General features: G+C 37.3%; 3 protein-coding genes and 1 pseudogene across 3 annotated transcripts; 2 read left to right on the top strand and 2 right to left on the bottom strand.

The window, feature by feature from the left end:
• The first annotated feature begins 333 nt into the window (after positions 1–333).
• Positions 334–2748, top strand: LOC103454280 (cytochrome P450 93A3). The gene is made up of 2 exons (XM_008393879.4): positions 334–1397; positions 1846–2748. Exons 1-2 carry the CDS (start codon positions 483–485, stop codon positions 2470–2472), a joined length of 1542 nt encoding a protein of 513 aa, XP_008392101.3. The 5' UTR covers positions 334–482; the 3' UTR covers positions 2473–2748.
• Positions 2749–4578: 1830 nt separating this feature from the next.
• On the top strand, positions 4579–7373 carry LOC103454278 (uncharacterized; annotated as a pseudogene).
• A 55-nt stretch (positions 7374–7428) lies between these two features.
• On the bottom strand, positions 7429–8421 carry LOC103454279 (polygalacturonase inhibitor). The gene is given in 1 exon segment (NM_001329031.1): positions 7429–8421. A coding segment is annotated over 1 exon segment (993 nt).
• A 3554-nt stretch (positions 8422–11975) lies between these two features.
• On the bottom strand, positions 11976–13126 carry LOC103454277 (polygalacturonase inhibitor-like). The gene is given in 1 exon segment (NM_001329030.2): positions 11976–13126. A coding segment is annotated over 1 exon segment (993 nt). The 5' UTR covers positions 13105–13126; the 3' UTR covers positions 11976–12111.
• Between the last annotated feature and the right edge of the window lie 2763 nt (positions 13127–15889).

Here is a 15889-nt window from a genome sequence, read left to right as displayed (position 1 = left end):
ATAACTAAAAATACACAGATACAAAATTTAGTATAACATGTATCCAAGCTCATGCACCCCAAAACAATTAATTAGACCACAATGCTGAATCATAACTATCACCACAAATCGAAACTGTACCATTATATAACCCAACACATGTAACCAAGAAGTACCTGTGGAACAATGAGTGAATGTAAAAAGGAATCAGTCTTCAACAATCTCTGTGTGCATAAGAAATAGGAGTCGCTTTAAAGTTAAACAAGAAACCAACCACTTCAAATATAAACAAATACTCAGCCAAATAAAAATGTAAAACAAATAGATATTAGTTTTTTAACATGTATCAGCAGAATAGACAAACTCTCAAATGAAGGGATATTGAATTCCTTGTCTGAGGACTATAAAATTCCTAGGAAAATGAATTAGGGTTTGAGCTCCTTAAATAAGAAACCATCAGAACAACATCTTTTTGACGAGAATAATACAAAGATCAATCAACCATGGAAGTAGATTTCCAAGGATACATCATACTTTTCCTCGTGTGGCTAGTCTCCACAGTTTTGGTCCGAATCATGCTCACCAAATTTCGGACCAAGCCTCGCCTTCCACCAAGTCCGATGGCCTTGCCGATCCTCGGACACCTCCACCTCCTTGCTCCAATACCTCACCAAGCTCTTCACAAGCTATCCAACCGATATGGGTCTCTGATTCACCTCTTTCTTGGTTCCGTCCCCTGCGTAGTTGCTTCCACGCCAGAGATGGCGAAAGAGTTCCTCAAAACTCATGAGGGTTCTTTCTCCAACAGGCCCTATATTTCTGCTGTTGATTACCTCACGTACGGATCAGCTGATTTTTCATTTGCTCCTTATGGACCTTATTGGAAGTTCATGAAGAAACTATGCATGTCCGAGCTTCTTGGTGGAAGGACACTCGATCAGCTCCTTCCAGTCCGTCGTGAAGAGTTGGCGAGTTTCGTGCAACTGCTTCTGAACAAGGCCAAGGCAGCCGAGCCAGTTGATGTTGGCGCAGAGCTTATGACGGTGACAAATAACGTCATATCGAGAATGATTATGGGGCAGAGTTGCTCTTCGAACGAAAAAGAGGCTGCTGAGATCAGAAAGCAGGTGAAAGCTATTGCTGAGTTGACGGGGAAGTTTAATTTGTCGGACTTCATATGGTTTTGTAAGAATTTGGATTTGCAAGGGTTTGGGAAACAGCTTAAGGAAGTGCGTGACAGGTTTGACGTTATGATGGAGAGGATTATCAAGGAGCACCAAGAGGAAAGGAAGAAGAAGGAAGTTGGCGAAGGTGGCGGTGATGCAGTTAAGGATTTACTTGACATTTTACTCGACATAGCTGAAGATGAAACCTCGGAGTTTAGATTGACAAGAGAAAACATAAAGGCATTCATCCTGGTAAATAGTTCTGAATTAATTTGACTCAAATCTTACACTGCCTATTAGTAATTTATTGCTCATTCACTGATAGCTATAATGCCTCTAATTGTGAAGGATTTCATTAATAACTAATATGTATTTGTTAAATGACAACTATAATGATCTAAACATGAGGTCATGCAATCGAAATTTTTTTACATTCATCCATATTGAGTATACATTTGCTGAATTTAACGGTTGAATGTACGTTCACGAATCTAAGGGACGGAATTTAATGAGTGGATCGAGCCACTTAAATGGCAGTGTATATACTTTACCTTGTCGTATGGTAGAAGGACTCATGTGCACATATTCTTTTCCGTATGGTTGGATGTTATAAGCCAAAATCACTATGAGTTTCTAAATGCTATGTGCATATGTAAATTAATGAAGCGATTGTTGATATATATTTGTTACATATTCGCAGGATATATTTTCTGCTGGAACCGACACATCTGCAATCACGACAGAATGGGCACTAGCAGAACTAATCAACCATCCAGATGTGATGCAGAAAGCAAGACAAGAAATTGACACCATAATTGGAACAAACAGGCTCGTACAAGAATCAGACATTGCCAACCTTCCCTACCTACAAGCCATAGTGAAAGAAACCCTAAGGCTTCACCCAACCGGCCCATTAATCGTGAGAGAGTCCTCCGAATTTTGCACCATCGGCGGCTATGACATTCCCGCGAAAACAAGATTATTTGTGAATGTGTGGGCTATCAACAGAGACCCTAACCACTGGGAGAAGCCATTGGAGTTTGAGCCGGAGAGGTTTGTGACCGAAGAGGGAAGTGGGAAGAGCCAGTTAGATGTGAGGGGGCAGCATTTTCATCTGTTGCCATTTGGGAGTGGACGAAGAGGATGTCCCGGAACCTCGCTTGCAATGCAGGTTGTGCAGACAACACTTGCAGCTATGGTTCAGTGCTTTGAGTGGAAAGTTGAAGGAACTGTTGACATGGAAGAGGCAGCTGGATTAACACTTCCGAGGGCTCATCCTTTGGTTTGTGTTCCAGTGGCTAGGTTCAATCCCGTTCCATCTTCCTGAATGATCATTCATAGAGAACCTTGTGTGTTTTACAAGCTGTCACTGAAAGAATTCAAATGTATTATTAAATACTCTATCAAATACTGTGGTTCTTCCTTTTGCACCTTTCCTTCCCTTCTGAGAATTTGACTTCTCAGTTGCATTCATCTGCTCTATCATCAAGTCAATGGATTCACCTCATACATGTTACCTTCCGATCTCCTTCTGAAAAGAAGAATTTTTCCACAGTTACCTCTTCTAACTGTAAAAGGCAACACATTGTATCCTTTGTTTACACATGGAGAAAATCTTATGTACCGCAGCCGTAGTGGCTACTAGGACAACTCTTACATTGAACTGTCGTAAAATCAGATGAGACAAAAATATAAGCATCTATGTTTTATGGAGATGCGTCTTACATATAACGTGTTCAAACACCCTATTAAAATGTTTCTCTCAGATATGCAGTTGCGGTCTTTATAGTAGCAGACTCACTAACATATATAGCATAATCAAATGCAAGATGAGTATAGATATGAAAAAATACAAAAACTACACGAATGTCTACAAATCGTTGTGTATTTTTGTGTTTAAAACAAGTTTGAAAGATCAGATTTTATATCTTTATCTACACATTAATATCTTGATGCGTTTAAAGTCAAGTGGTAACCACACCCGAATACATAAATTTATGAAAATGTCAATATAACAGTTGAACAAAACATATCAACAGATAGAAACCATATTCCAGGTGCAAGAATAATCGGTGGATTACAAAAAAAGATTATGAAAGTCAAAAAGTATTATTTCACATTCCATTAGCCTTATAAAAGTGGAATTTAAGATTTGTGGTAGTCTGTGGGCCAAATTTAAGATTATGTAAACCCCAACAAGAAATTGACAACCTCATACTTGATCATGACAAGTTGACAGCGAGAGGAGGTCGAATTCATTAACAAATTTTGGGGGTTTTCCACTGCCAAACGCAATTAAACTTTTACGAAAGAAGAAAATAAACGCGTGCTTGGATTTGGATGGAAACTGCTTTAATTTCTTATCTATAAATTATCTTGGTGCTTCACCCATAAGAATTTGCTCGTTGGGTTTTCCCTCCACTGACTGTATTTTGAACTCGACATGTGTTTATGGAGTTCGTCTTATTTTAGTTTATTTGACAAATGACTATTTTTAACCTGAAACTATCTTATCAATTAGTAAGCTCACGAGAAAAATGACTAGTTTTTCGAGCGTAAATTTTTTTATTTACAAGCTGATATCCTAATATACTGTATAACTAAGTGGTTGTAACCTTTAAATGAGAAAACTTGAAATTAAATTGAAAAAAAATTGCATGTGAATTTCCCTAATTTTTTGGTAACTGAAAATTATTGATAATCATTTATTTATAAGTAAGAGATCTTAAATTCGATTCTCATCAAAGACGAGTTTGAATTATATTATTGCTAACTCATTTTAAGGCACGTTTGTGCAAAGAAAGAAAAAAAAAACTAAAAACTAATGCCGAACCAAGGAATACTCCCATGACAAAAAACACTCCCAGCTTAATTTTGTCTAATTTTGTTTTGTAAATTTTTACACAATAATGTGATGAAGCCGTTGGCGTTGCATGTAAAACAGTAAATCCTTCTCCTTGAAGCTCTTGCCATCACAAAAAGCACTGCCCCCAACCCACCGTCTCAATCCCATGTTTACTCTCAGCCCACATTTTTTGTTTTTGTTTTTGGTTTTGGTTTGATAGGCCTCCCTCTCTTGCTTCCCCCTCTCCCCTTTCGCTTTCGGATTTTGGATTCCCTCCACTCTCTCACCACCCCCTTCTTCTCCCATCTCCTTTGGTCTCACCAATTCCTTCCAGTTTCCCATTGATTTTTCACCATCCGTGCCTCTCGATTCACAGTCGCCATAGTTCTTGAGTATTTATTTCAATTGTTAAGTAATCCCTAATCTGTTCATCCCCAAATCATGTTTTTCAGATGATGAAATCCACAAATACTTATTCCCCAACATTCTGGATTCTTCTCTGTTTCTGAAAGTGTGCATATAATTTCATCTGGGTTTTGTTCAAATTGATAAAAAAAACCGAACTTTTGTGAAAATTTTGGTGTTTGAATTTCTGCTTTTCTCTCAAAAATGGTGACTGTGAATCTGGGAATGCTTCATTATGTTCTGGACCATGTGTACGGTGCGTTCATGCACAGAACAAAGATTAGCCCTCAATTTTTTTCGAGAGGGTGGGGCGGCACAAAGCTTGAGCTGCTTGAGAGGATGATAAATCAGCTTTTCCCAGAAGCAGCTGGCCAGAATTGGCCTCCTGCTGTGATCCAACCAACTTGGAAAACTGTTTGGGAGAGCAAGACGGCTTCTCTCAGAGAAGGGGTTTTCCGGACGCCTTGTGATGAGCAGCTTCTCAGTGCATTGCCTCCTGAGAGTCACAGTGCAAGAGTTGCGTTTCTTGTTCCAAAATCGGTTCCTCCTCAGAGGATGGCCTGTGTCGTTCATCTTGCAGGTATAATTACGGTTCATATTTATTCACCGTGTGATAAATTAGGATTGGAGTTTTGGGATTAATGTTTTCTTATTTTATTCGTGTTTGTTTTGGTTATTTACACCAATGTAGTATGGCAAATCATTAGTAAACTATTGGGAGGTTGGATTTACATTTACCGCTTCGATTTATCTCTAGCAATATGAACTTTGAGCCTTGCTTATTGATGAAATGTTCTGAAATATAATTTCAACCTGTTTTCTGCCTTTTGATTACAGTAGCAAAGGTTGGCAAATAGCGGTAACTTGGTACACCATGCATTGTGTTGAGCATTGAAATTTTAGAATTAGAAATCAAATGCTAGAAATACGTTTTGTTTATTTATTTTAAAATGTTTACAATTCAATTGGGTCTTTGTCTTCGACTTGTATACTTCTCTCAAAGAGTCTAATATTGAGTTTAAAGTGTTAACCAGTTTTGGGAAACTATACTTGGAACTGTTCTTGTTCCCTTGGAAGATTGAGGAACATGGCCGTCGAATGTACTTGGTTTGGTTCTCTCAACTATATTATTGCTGCAAAGTATATGATTGTGTGCGAAGTAATTTGTTCTTCTTTGGTTGGCTTTGTTGAGGAACACTGGGAGGAATTTCTTTGCTGATTTTCCATTTTGCAGGAACTGGGGACCATACATTTGAATGAACGTTACGTCTTGGTGGACCCTTGCTGAAGGAAAACATTGCTACTATGGTGCTTGAGAGGTAAATTATTCTGCGCAGCCAGACACCTTTTGTAACTGAAATCAGAGTTCTAAATGGTTACTATTCGTACCTTCCAGCTTTTTGATTGAGGTGGATATGTTATGCAGCCCTTTCTATGGACAAAGACGTCCGGTGATGCAGCGTGGGGCAAAACTCTTGTGTGTCAGTGACTTACTTTTATTAGGAAGGGCAACCATTCAAGAAGCTTGCAGTCTCTTGCATTGGCTAGACTGTGAGGCAGGGTTTGGAAAGATGGGTGTCTGTGGACTTAGCATGGGTAAAGACCCAAATCCATCTCTTGCTATAGCTTTAAGTGTTTGAAGTTATTAGAAGTCGTTGCCATCTTTCTTTGGTTTAAAATTTGAAGTTTTTTTCTTTTTTTTTGGTTAAAACTTGAACTAGTTTTACTTTGTTTCTACATGGTTGAAAGTCAAAACTAAAGTATTAGTTCTGACCTTTGGAATAAATCATGAACTTTTCCTAGAAGTGGAACACTGGCACCCTTCATTTAATCACATTTCTTTTGGCCGAAAATATAATGCTTCTGTGGAACCTAGGAGGAGTACATGCTGCAATGGTTAGATCACTGCACCCTACACCCATCGCAACCCTACCTTTTCTCTCTCCACACTCTGGTGTTGTGGCATTCTGTGAGGGAATATTAAAGCATGCAACTGCGTGGGAGGCCCTGAGAGAGGATCTTGCGTGCAGAAGGCTGCAATGACTCTCAAGGAGGTGAGAGAGCGGATGCGCAATGTCCTGTCCCTCACGGATGTCACACGCTTTCCGATTCCAAAAAATCCCAATGCCGTGATATTTGTTTCTGCCACTGTAAGTATTTATTGTTGGAAAATTAGTCTATTACTGTTTTTATTAGTTTACTTGGAGGATAAGGATTAGGATTCCTTGACCATTTAGGATTTCTTGCCTATTAGGACTAGGTTTACTTCACCATGTATAGGAGTGCTTGTATTTTATTATTTTATTATGGACAAGTCAGTCACAATGTAGTCCTCTGAGTTGTAGCGTTCTTGGCCAATCTTGTAGTGCTTCTTCGTTTTCTATAATATTCGTAGTTTTATAATCCGTTGTACTCTGATTTTCAACTTTTATGAGGTTACCTTTCTACTTATTTGTTATTAACCCATCTTTAAGATTCTATCAACGTTTTCCCATTTCCTGCTCTTAATAACAACTTGACCATTGCATGCTACTCCGAATAAGTCATTGTGGAATGTAAAGTCTTGATTTTTGGTTTTTGTGACTTGCTAGCTTTACAAGTTTTTTCCTTTAATTACACTTAAGTTTCAGGATGATGGGTACATCCCGAAACACTCTGTGCTGGAGCTTCAAAAAGCTTGGCCGGGTTCAGAAGTAAGACGGGTCACTGGTGGGCATGTCTCATCGTTCCTTCTCCACGACAGTGAGTTCCGCAGGGCGATTGTTGACGGACTTGACAGATTGCCATGGAAGGAGTCTCCATTGTAACATTGGCAACACAAGTGAAGAAGACCCTACACTTATTCTGATGTGGTAACCTTCGCCTCTAATTTACGCCAAACTTGTAAAAAACTGGATATAGTTGATATCTGAAACACCAGCATAAATAATGGGAAAACGAGTCATGAAATATTATTTCCTTATTTGTATGACCAAACACCCGTTTAAACAGCAACTATTCGAAAATTGCTGGCCAAATGTGCAGTTGTGGCCATTACTTGCAGCTTGGGAGTGGAGCACCGCACAAGCATCGGTTATGGAAATAAGAATACTCGTCGAAGCTCTGCAACTTTCCACCCACCGGAATCTGACCACACAGCCTGTTGTAGCTCACGTTCAGGAACTGGAAATTCAGTTGGGTAAACTCCACTGGGATACTCCCGTAGATCTTATTGTGGTTGATATCCAGCGAGGTCAAGCTTGTCGGAAACTCCACCTTTGACAGATTAAATTCCAGCAAGTTCCTGGACAGATCCACAATCTGCGTTGTCTTGTTCAGCCCAAATATCACGGATGCGTCACCTTCGAGCTTGTTCCGTGATAAGTCTATGCTGCCGAAGTCCATCTGGGCGAATGAGGTTGGAATGTTGCCAGAGAGCTGGTTGTGGGAGAGATACAGGTCTGGAACGTTGCCAATGAACTGCCCAAGCGATATCGGAATATGACCTGTGAGCTTATTGCGGTCTAGATGAAGAGCGTTGAGGTTTGGGAGCTGAGAAAGCGAGCTGGGGATGGCGCCGGTGAGGTTGTTGAAGGAGAGGTCGAGGAATGTGAGGTTCTTGAGTTGGCTGAGGAAGTCAGGGACAGAGCCTGAGAGGTTGGTCCAGCTGAGCCTGAGACTCTTGAGTCCTTTGAGCTTGGCAATGGCGGGTTGGATTGGGCCAGTGAGATTGGGTTGCTTGTGGAATTCAAGGGTTTCAAGGTACGGCAAGTCTCCGACTAAGGCGGGGATTTGGCCGGATACCTGGCCGGCGAAGATGGTGAGGGAGTTGATGCGGTTTGTGGTGGAGTCACAGGTGACGCAGTACCAATCACAACAGTCAGTGTCTGATTTCCATGAGGTCAAGACGTAGGGGTCGCCGAAGGCTTTCTTGATTTGCAGGAGGACTTTTTTGTCGTCGGGGTTGCAGAGATCGGAGAGAGCGGGGTTTAGGACGGAGGAGAAGAGTAGGGTTAGGGAGAGGAAGGTGGAGAACTTGAGCTCCATTGTTTTGGGTTTTGGTTGGGAGCCTGAGATAGTGAATTTGTGGTTGAAGGAAGTGTGGACAGGTCATAGATCTGGTGCGCATTTAATCGACATCAAAAAGTAACATGCTTTGCTCCTTATTTCATTCAAACATGTAGTGTCTTTTGTGAAATTTTTACATCTCCTAAAGTTTGAGATATTCCTAATCTTTGAACGGTCAGATTTTTAATTAAAAATACAAAAATCATGATTATCTGAGTTGTTTGGGAAAGTAAAAGCGTAGGAATAAACAAAATTAAAGAGAACAAATGGAGCATGGTTTGGGAACCATGGTCAGCCAAAGCTGGATTGATAGAGATGAGGACCTAAGAGTTTCTCAAGATTACTCGGCTTCTTTTGACTGAAATAAGCTATGTTTGGAGGAGCGATTTGCAAGTACTACTAGATTTAGGATAAAATAATTAGAAATAATTGACAAAGATGTGATAGAGGCATTGAAATGCCCTACATGATTATTAATAATACACAAACAATTCCATATCACTCATGTCAAGCAGTCATTTTCATATTCATCCGTTACTTTGTCTTATAATGCATTTCTAACTAATTAAAATTCATTGGTATTCACAAATTCCTCATCCAAACATAACCTCATAAACAAAGAAATAGCCGACTAGCTATGTAGCAAGTTATTTTATTTTTTACGGACAGTTGTTGGCCACTCTTAAAAGATCCAACTTTATTCATATTAGATTGTCGGTGAAGTAGAATTGTTAAGAGTAATTTGTTATAAATAATTTTACGGTATTTGAAATCATATAATAACTAAGTTTTTGCTAGCGTTGTTAGAGATGCTCTAATCCAACATTTGCCAAAATTTCACGCTTCTATACTGTTATGACAACTTGAAAAGAAAAAAAAAGTCAAAACGAAGGGTGTCTGCTGAATCCTTGTGGTCTGCGTGCTGTGATCTGGCAAAAGCAGATGAACCTCCACCACATTGTGCTTCACCAAGTGACTTCCACCCTTCCTCAATTGGCAACTGATGGCGGTGAATTGAGACTTAATTAAACCCAATAAACTTGTGCCTGTCACTGTTACTATTTGCTTTGCTTGTTAATTGCCTTGTGACTTCTTTTTAATACAACATTAGTCATACTAAAATACGGACATTTTAGATAATTAGAGGCCCTGCCGCTGCTCTATTACATAAAGATAAAATGAGAAAAATATCTTTATTTTTTGTCAAATTATTTTAACTCATTGTTTATTAAATTGAAGGTATGTTTGGCCTTTTATTCTTATTTAACAAAAATTTTTACGGAATGATCAAAATGATTGATGGTGGACAAACTCAAGAATTACTTATATCGATTTCAAATCTTAGAAACTAAAGTAAGGAGTTATGCCAATTTCATGACCATTTTAGCTAAAAATCTTTTACTTATTTAGTTATTTTTTTTGTAGGTCATCTGGCCTCCACAAATAAAAAGAGGGCTTTTTTTTTTTTTTGCTAAATTCTTTAATTTAATATTTTATAAAAAAATTATGTGCACAATGACATGAAAATATTCTCTAACGTAGAGAGAATTGCACGTATAGATATTAAAAAAGGAAAACTAGTAAAATGTGTTTGAAAATTTTGAGTTTTAAAGACAAAATAAAGGATAAAGTGAATAGTAAAAATTAATTTTTTAATGTAAAAATATGATTTTTTTTGTTAAAATTAATAATACCAGAACTTTTTGTTAAATTAACTATTAAAAAAAGAATCGATTTGATTCAGGTTTTATCAATGTGAATACAAAAGTTTGTCCTATTCGGTCTCTAGGTTCGGTTTTTGTTTGAAACTAAAAATCAAGCATAAATGATAGGTTCAATTCAATTTGATTTTGTAAAAGAAAATTGCTATATCAATTCAACCATACCAAAACTGACTCAAGTCGATTTGGTTGGTTCGGTTTTGTTTGTAATGACTCTGGAGGAAGTGAGAGAACGAATGCGCAATGTCCTGTCTCTCACGGATGTCACACGCTTTCCGATACAATGATTAGGATTCCTTGCCCTTTGACTTTAACTTTAAGAAATTTTAACGAAAAGTTCGCGGTACTGTTTATTTTAACAAAAAATTACATTTTTACACTAAAAAAAACTATTTACTTTACCCTTTATTTTGTCTTTATCGTTAAAATTCAAAGTTTTCAAGCTATTTTCATTAGTTTTTCTTTAACTTTAGGATTTCTTGTCTATTAGGATTAGGTTTAGTTCATTATAGAGTAAATTGTAGCTATAGTTCCTTAATTTTAAATCAATTGGAGCAATAATTTCTCAACTAAAAATTCATTACCATTAGTCCCTCAACTTTAATTCAACTAGAGAAATGATCTCTTAACTTTAACCCAATTGTAGCAATGATCATTCTAACATAACTCGTTTTGACAAAAATTTTGAAGTAGTTGACAAAAAGAACCATAATTATACACTTTAATGAGCTGAGGGACCTTAATTATATAAATGGTTATTCCAACATAATTTATTTTGACAATTTTGACGAAATTGATGAAAATGACTATAGCTATACATTTTGATAAGTTGAGGGACAAATAGTAATGAATTTTTAGTTGAGAGACTATTGTTTTAATTTGATTAAAATTGATGGACCATTACTACAATTTACTTTTCACTATATATAATAGTGCTTGTATTTTATTATAAACAAGTTAGTCACAATGCAGTTCTCTGAATTGTAGCTTTTTCGACGAATCTTGTAGTGTTTCTAATATTCGTAATTTTGCAATCCATTTATTCTTTTGTTGTTATGTGTACTATGATTTTCAACTTTTATGAAGTTACCTTTCTGCTCATTTGTTATTAACCAACCTTTATGACTATTAGCGTTTACCCATTTCCTGTTCTTGAAAATAACTTGACCATTGTATGCTACTCTGAATAAGTCGTCATGGAATGTAAAGTCTTGTTTTTTGGTTTTTATGACTAGCTAGCTTTCCAAGTTTCTTCCTTTAACCACAATTATGTTTCAGGATGATGGGTGCTGGAGCTTCAAAAAGCTTGGCCGGGTTCAGAAGTCAGATGGGTCACTGGTGGGCATGACTCATCGTTCCTTCTCCACAACAGTGAGTTCCGCAGGGCTATTGGTGACGGGCTTGACAGATTGCCATGGAAGGAGTCTCCATTGTGACATTGGCAACACTAGTGAAGAAGACCCTACACTTATTCCGATGTGGTAACCTTTGCCTCTAATTTACGCCAAACTTGTTAAAAACTGGATATAGTTGATATCCGAAACACCCGCATAAATAATGCGAAAACGGGGTGGTTTCTTCATGAAATATTATTTCCTGACTTATTTTCATTCATCCATTTCCTGTCGTATTCTAATTTCCGACTTACCAAACAGTATCCTGGTTTAGGAACATTGAAGAGAAAAAAGATCGGCAAAGTTTATTATGTTTCTGTTTTTTGACAAGTAAATTATTGGCCAAGTTTATTCGCTATAATCTTTTCTTTTACATGGATTATTCGCTATAAATCTGTGTTCTATATGCAGTGGTAAAATGCATGAACAAATCTTATTAATTACTTTTAAATGAGCTACACTGCTGCCATGACTGGTCGCTTATTTGTATGACCAAACACCTGTTTAAACAGCAACTATTCGGAAAGTGCTGGCCAAATCTGCAGTTGTGGCCATTACTTGCAGCTTGGGAGTGGAGCACCGCACAAACATCGGTTATGGAAATAAGAATACTCGTCGAAGCTCTGCAACTTTCCACCCACTGGAATCTGACCACACAGCCTGTTGTAGCTCACGTTCAGGAACTGGAAATTCAGTTGGGTAAACTCCACTGGGATACTCCCGTAGATCTTATTGTGGTTGATATCCAGCGAGGTCAAGCTTGTCGGAAATTCCACCTTTGACAGATTAAAATCCAGCAAGTTCCTGGACAGGTCCACAATCTGGGTTGTCTTGTTCAGCCCAAATATCACGGATGCGTCACCTTCGAGCTTGTTCCGTGATAAGTCTATGCTGGTGAAGTCCATCTGAGCGAATGAGGTTGGAATGTTGCCAGAGAGCTGGTTGTGGGAGAGATACAGGTCTGGAACGTTGCCAATGAACTGCCCAAGCGATTTCGGAATATGACCTGTGAGCTTATTGCGGTCTAGATGAAGAGCGTTGAGGTTTGGGAGCTGAGAAAGCGAGCTGGGGATGGCGCCGGTGAGGTTGTTGAAGGAGAGGTCGAGGAATGTGAGGTTCTTGAGTTGGCTGAGGAAGTCAGGGACAGAGCCTGAGAGGTTGGTCCAGCTGAGCCTGAGAAACTTGAGTCCTTTGAGCTTGGCAATGGCGGGTTGGATTGGGCCAGTGAGATTGGGTTGCTTGTGGAATTCAAGGGTTTCAAGGTATGGCAAGTCTCCGACTAGGGCTGGGATTTGGCCGGATACCTGGCCGGCGAAGATGGTGAGGGAGTTGATGCGGTTTGTGGTGGAGTCACAGGTGACGCAGTACCAATCACAACAGTCAGTGTCTGATTTCCATGAGGTCAAGACGTAGGGGTCGCCGAAGGCTTTCTTGATTTGTAGGAGGACTTTTTTGTCGTCGGGGTTGCAGAGATCGGAGAGAGCGGGTTTTAGGACGGAGGAGAAGAGTAGGGTTAGGGAGAGGAAGACGGAGAACTTGAGTTCCATTGTTTTGGGTTTTGGTTGGGAGCCTGAGAGATGTGAATTTGTGGTTCAAGGAAGTGTGGAATTTATAGGTATTGCATTCGGCCATGGAAGTCAAAAGTGTTTTGGGATAATGGGTGATGCATGTACCGACGAAAGTTTGGACAAGTCAAAGATCTTGTGCACAATAAATCGACATAAAAAAAGTAAGCATAAAAAAAGTAAGCATGCTTTGCCCCGTATTTCGTTCAAACATCTAGTGTCTTTGTGAAACATTTACGTTTTTGAAGTTTGAGGTATTCTGAAATTTTTAACTAATAGATTTTTATTTAAAAATACAAAAATCAAGATGTATCGGTTATAATTTGGAGTATATTCCAAAGCTTTGTAGAATTTTCATTATCCCTGTTAGTGTTTTTTTTTTTTTTTTTTAATTTTATGAAAGGGAATTATACCTGTTAGTTTAATAGCAAAAATTGTCTCATTTTCTAAAGGCCTAATGCTTTATCTCATGATTATCTGAGTTGTTTGCGAAAGTAAAACCATAGGAATTGACAAAATTAAAGATTGGTCGGCCATAGGTGGATTGATAGAGATGAGGACCTAAGAGTTTCTCAAGATTACTCCAACTTCTTTGACTGAAATAAGCTATATTTGGAAGAGAGATTTGCAAGTACTACCAGATTAGAATAAAATAATTAGACATAAGCGACAAACATGTGACAGAGGCATTGAAATGTCCTACATCATCATTAATAGTTTGTAAATGACTCATGTCAAGCAGTCATTTTCAGATTCATCCGTCAATTTGTTTTTGAACAATACCTGACTATTCAAAGTTGAGTATAAAATCATACTTAAAATTTCTCAAAATGATTCATTGTCAATTTACAAAATATTCATGTTTATAATCAAAATCGTTCATATTATAAATCACCCTATAAAGATCGCATTTGCAAAAAATTAATTAAAACTAAGGTCGTTTAGTCATCAAATTGTTTAAAAACAAATGAACGGTATTAGTAAAAATATTACGAACCGTCTACGTATTAGCTACAATATATTGACTAAACAATCTTAGTTTTAATTTAATTTTTACAGAGATGATCTTTACAGTGTGATTCATAATATAATATGAACAATTATGATCATAAGCATAAAACTCTGTGATTAAAACACTAAGAGTTCTTAGTAGGAGCTCATACTTATCTTTGAGTAGCCAAATATTATTCTTTGTTTTATTATGCATTTCTAACTAATTGAAATTCATTGGTACCCACAAATTTCTCATCCAAACATAACCTTATAAACAAAGCGCTAGCCGACTAGCTATGTAGCAAGTCATTTCATTTTTTTGCGGACAGTTGTTGGCCACTCTTAAATGATTCAACTTTATTCAAATTAGAGTGTCGATGAAGTAGAATTGTTAAGAGTGATTTGTTGTAAATAATTTTACGTGATTTGAAATCATATAATAACCAAGTTTTTGCTAGTGTTGTTAGAGATGCTGTAATCCAACATTTGCCAAAATTTCACGCTTCTGTACTGTTATGACAACTTGAAAAAAAAAAAAACAAGTCAAAAATGAAGGTTGTCTGCTGAATCCCTTGGTCTGCCTGCTGTGATCTGGCAAATGCAGATGAACCTCCACCACGTTGTGCTTCACCAAGTGACTTCCACCCTTCCTTAATTGGCAACTGATGGCGGTGAATTGAGTCTTAATTAAACCCAATCAACTTGTGCCGAGTCAATGTCACTATTTGCCTTGCTTGTTCATTGCCCTATGACTTCTTATTAATACAAACATTATTCAAACTAAAATTGGGGAGATTTTAGATAATTAGAGAGCCGCTGCCGTTCCATTAAATAAAATTAAAATGACAAAAATACTTTTATTTTGTGTCAAATTATTTTAGTTTATTGTTTATTAAATTGAAGGTAGGTTTGGCCTTTTATCCTTATGTAACAAACATGTTCACGAAATGATCAAAATGATTGATGGTGGATAAACTCAAGAACTAGTTCTATCGATTTCGAATCTTAGATATTAAAGTAAGGAGTTATGGCAATTCATGACCATTTTAGCTAAAAAGTCTTTTACATATTTAGTTAATTTTTTCTATAGGTCATCTCGCCTCCACAAATAAAAAGAGGGCTTTTTTTGCTAATTTTTTAATTTTATATTGTATAAAAAATTATATTAAAAAATTATGTGCAAAATAACATGAAAATATCCTCTAACGTAGAAAGAATTGCATGTATAGAGATTAAAAAAGAAATCGATTTGATTCAGGTCTTGTCAATGTGGATAAAAAGTCTGTCCTATTCGGTCTCTCGGTTCGGTTTTTATTTGAAACTAAAAATCAAGCATAAATGATATGTTCAATTCAATTTGATTTTGTAAAAGAAAACTGCTATATCAATTCAACCATACCAAAACTGACTCAAGTTCAATTTGGTTGGTTCGGTTTTGTTTGTACTCGTCCCTAGTTGATTTTTTCCATTGTACTTTGGAGCATAAAAACCAACTTCAAGAGAGTGTATTCCAACCACGAAATCCATTGAACATGTGCACAATCAATTCTATACAACTATCATAACTTTTTTCTTTTTTTATTACAACAATATTTTATACTAAAGGAGGGGGAGTTCAGCTAAGCTACACGATAAAGAACCTAATTTGAAATTAAATTCGTCAGCTATGAAATTCAAACCTAAAACTTTTAACTTACAAATGTAGAGCAATACCATCAGATTGTATTACTGATTGGCTATACAACTATCATAAAATTACTCACTAAAAAAAAGA

This window comes from Malus domestica, chromosome 14 (genome assembly GCF_042453785.1).
Source record: "Malus domestica chromosome 14, GDT2T_hap1".
Classification (NCBI taxonomy): Eukaryota; Viridiplantae; Streptophyta; class Magnoliopsida; order Rosales; family Rosaceae; genus Malus; species Malus domestica.
Note: the sequence above shows the minus strand (reverse complement) of the source record. Positions and strands in the feature narration are given on the sequence as shown.

Excerpts from the sequence above, each read along its gene's own strand:
- LOC103454280 (XM_008393879.4), top strand. The coding sequence starts at position 483 with ATGGAAGTAGATTTCCAAGGATACATCATACTTTTCCTCGTGTGGCTA. Across the intron at positions 1,398-1,845 it reads ACATAAAGGCATTCATCCTG|GATATATTTTCTGCTGGAAC; the intron begins GTAAATAGTTCT and ends ACATATTCGCAG.